Consider the following 3942-nt stretch of genomic DNA (forward strand, 5'->3'; position numbering starts at 1 on the left):
TGATTGGAACGTTACTTTGCAACTTCATTCTTATTCCTCAACAGGTTTCATTGTGTATCTCACCTTTTCAAATCTTCCATTTGATCCTGGTATACATGATATTCCTCTACCCTTTGGCTCCAACAAGACTATCTTTACAGATAGTAGTTTTCGTTCTACTTATGATTTAATAGCTACATTTCGGGGTGGACCAATTGATGAGTTTCTAGTTTGCACCTTTGAATGCATCCGAGATGGCGCTACTGATGCTATCAGGAAAACTTGTGTGTTAGTGGGAGCTCAAGTGGTTTTCTGGGATATGAGAGCATTATTGATATTAAATTTATCTCGTAGTGGTGTTGACGGTGAACCTATACTCCCAAAGTTTGATAAAGTTCTTACTGAGCTTTATGCTCTAATTGATGACACATGTGGCGACATTTTATTAGTAAGTATTTTGAAGGCATCGGGGGATGGTTATGTTGGGGTGTTACAATGTTTTGTTTCTGTTGCAGGAGTAGATGTTAGAGTAATTCTTATGTCACCAGACAGTGTTTGTATAATGTGGTTTCTTAATCAAGGCACAGCTCTAGTGCTGTACAGCCTTGTCTTTGGAGAAGGAGCAATGCATGATTTTCCATCACTTGTTCTCTTCACTACAATGCAAAAGCTTGATGTTGGAAGATTCAACAGAGGCTCTGCTGTCCTTGTTAGCCATCTGCTTCTTTATCATTATGGTACTACGAGTATAGCCAGAGAACCAACCATCTCAAAGGATAAGCTTTATTTGTTTTCATTTGAAGAATCTGCAGCAATCCCATTTTTCTGTGCAAAGAATGATTTCTCATGTTGTTTGAAAGAATTTTATTTTTCATCTATTACTATCAGACAAGGTTCAATGCTCACTTACATGAGGCTAATATATTGTGGAGAAAATGCTATAACAGTGTTCATAACTCGAACCTTGATGCGGATGGGAGTATTGTTGTGAACCAAGTTGAGTCAAGAAGGGACTATGGGCCAGAAATGTCAAACGACGCTGATCCAGTTGGGACATTTGGGCCAGAAGTTAAAGTGAGAAAAAGCCCAATGACTAAACACCCGAATGGAATGCTAGGACGTTATATTTGGGATCAAGGGGGAGATACAGGAATGGGAATTATGTTGAAGCCTTGGCTCAGTCTGTTCTTCTCATCTCCTCTGCTGGAACTGTTTCTCATCCCCTTTCTTCTTAGCTTTATGTTGCAATTTCTCTTCTCATCTACTCTCTAATTCCTTTAGTGTTGTTTTCTACTATTGTATTGCTATTTGGTTATTGTGGTTCCTTTTATTGAGTTAATATAATCAGTTGGTTTGGGTGTAATATCCAGTTGTTACAGTTGCATAGCTAAAAGCTTGAAGGGTGACAAAGTCAGTTAGGTGACAGATGTGTATAATAGCAAGTTAGTTAATTAGTTAGTGTTAGGAAATAATTATATATATCCTACGTGTACAGTGATAAAAGGCTGATTAGCCATTGTATTCCTTTTTGCTCTGTAATTGAAGATCATTTTCTTCCAGAATCTTCTTCTTCTCCCTTCTTCGATTCAACCTCAACCTCAATTCTCCACCCTCTAATGGTGGATTTTATCATGATATCAGAGCTTGAGTGATTCGATCGAGGACAGAGCATAGATTTTTATACTGTGAGTTCATAGTTTTTTCTTCTTGAGTTGAAATCAAGCTCAATCGAAGCACAACAATGGCAAATTTAGATATTGATAATCCTAGGAATCCACTATTCCTACAACCGTCGGATAATCCTAGCAATGTGATAATTTCAATTCAGTTGAAAGGAACAGAAAACTACTCCGTCTGGAGTAAGGCTATGGTGATTGCGCTGCGAGCGAAGAGAAAATTAGGGTTTATTGATGGAAGCTGTACAAAATCTCAGTTCGCTGAAGATCTAGGCGAGGACTGGGAGAGAGTTAATGCAACAGTGTTGACATGGATCATGAACACCGTATCTCCAAAACCGGTAAATGGCATTGTGTACGCTGAAAATGCTAATGAAGTCTAGCTAGATTTAGAAGATCGATTCAACAAAGCCAATGGTTCTAGAGTCTACAATCTAGAGCGAGAAATAGCCACAATTTCTCAAGGTACCTCTAGTATCTCTGTCTATCATTCTAGGTTGAAGTCGTTATGGGATCAATATGGTTCTCTTATACCCTCACTTCCAGTTATTGCTGGCACTAGAGACTTTATCGAACACTTAGAACAACAAAAGCTTTTCCAGTTCCTAATGGGATTAAATGAGTCATATGGAGCTATTAGAAGTCAAATTCTGCCGCAATCTCCATCACCTTCTGTTAGTCGTGCATTTGCAATGCTAATAAATGAGGAGAATCAAAGGAAAGTGTGTGTTTCTAATTGTCAGATTAGTTTAGCAAATGAAATGAATGAATCTACGGTTTTCATGAGTACAAGAGGAAATCAGTCAAGGTTTAAAAGGCAAAGTGATTTGTATTGTGAGTATTGCCACTTCAAAGGCCATTCAAAGGATACTTGTTACAAGCTACATGGATATCCACCTGGATACAAAGAGAAAAGACAGCAACAGTACAAATAGGCAAATGCAGCTGTGAATAGCAGCAGTCATGCTCAAGAGAATGCTATAAATAAAGAAAAAGCTGAAATGCCTCAAGGAATGTCAAACTTCTTCACTGAGGAGCAGTATGGGCAGATAATAAAGTTGTTGAACAAGGACAAAGCAGAGGAGCACACAGCTAATATGGCAGGTAATGATAATTCAAGTTTGTTGAAAGACTGTAGGGATCCTTGGATTATAGACACTGGAGCAACAGATCATATGGCTTCAAACTATAATATGTTGGATGATATAGTAAAGATGCCTGAAAATAGGAGATGTGATGTTAGCTTGCCAAATGGTAAGTCAATCCCCGTTACTTATCAAGGCAGGAGATGATACTATACATGACATGCTATGTGTACCTGAATTTAAATACAATTTGTTGTCAGTCTCTAAGCTGACAAGAGAGTTGCAATGCTCAGTGAATTTTTTCCCAACAGTAGATGATCTTTTCCCCTTAGCAACAGTAGAGCAAGTGATGTTTTTCAATTAGTTCATGCAGATATTTGGGGTCCATATAGAGTAACATACAATGGGAACATATATTTTTTAACACTTGTAGATGATCATTCCAAGATGATTTGGGTATTTTTGATGAAATTAAAGAGTGATACTGTTGTTCTGTTGAAATCATTCTTTAAACTTGTGAATGTGCAGTTTGGAAAGACAATTAAGGTGTTAAGGTCAGATAATGGTGCAGAATTTTTTAGCAAAGAATGTCAGGATTTCTTATCTAGTTTTGGAGTTCTTCACCAAAGTAGTTGTCCATATACTCCACAGCAAAATGGAGTAGTGGAAAGGAGGCATAGACACATACTAGAGGTGGCAAGAGCATTGAGGTTTCAGGGGAGCATCCAATTACATTTCTGGGGAGACTGTGTGCTAACAGTTGTTTATCTTATAAATAGGATACCTTCCTCAATTTTGGGGAGCAAGTCTCCTTATGAGGTGTTTCATAAGTCCAAGCCAAGTTTGCTACATTTGAGGGTATATGCTGCTTATGTTATGCCACAGTCACAGAGAAAGTTGACAAATTCTCACCTAGAGCTGTGGCAGCAGTTCACATGGGATATTCAGGCTCTCAGAAGGACTATAGGCTGTATGATCTCAAGGCCAAGCAATTTTTTGTAAGCAGAGATGTGAAATTCAAGGAGAACATCTTTCCTTTCCAGTCGATGAAGAGAGGTGTAGACTTGCCATTATTTCTGGAGATTAATGATGTTCAAGAAGACATCTCAAGGGCAACTGCACCAATAGTAGATCAGGGAACAGTTGGAACTGATGCTGGATAGGATACAACTACCACAAATGATTCTTCACTTGCTGACCCA

The 3942-nt window shown here is 38.4% G+C and overlaps 1 protein-coding gene across 1 annotated transcript; it reads left to right on the forward strand.

The window, feature by feature from the left end:
• The first annotated feature begins 1720 nt into the window (after positions 1–1720).
• On the forward strand, positions 1721–2590 carry LOC142181961 (uncharacterized). Its single transcript, XM_075255678.1, has 2 exons — positions 1721–1996; positions 2039–2590. The coding sequence occupies exons 1-2, from the start codon at positions 1721–1723 to the stop codon at positions 2588–2590; spliced, it is 828 nt and encodes a 275-aa protein (XP_075111779.1).
• Positions 2591–3942: the final 1352 nt, after the last annotated feature.

This window comes from Nicotiana tabacum, chromosome 6 (assembly GCF_000715075.1).
Source record: "Nicotiana tabacum cultivar K326 chromosome 6, ASM71507v2, whole genome shotgun sequence".
In the NCBI taxonomy this organism is placed as follows: domain Eukaryota; kingdom Viridiplantae; phylum Streptophyta; class Magnoliopsida; order Solanales; family Solanaceae; genus Nicotiana; species Nicotiana tabacum.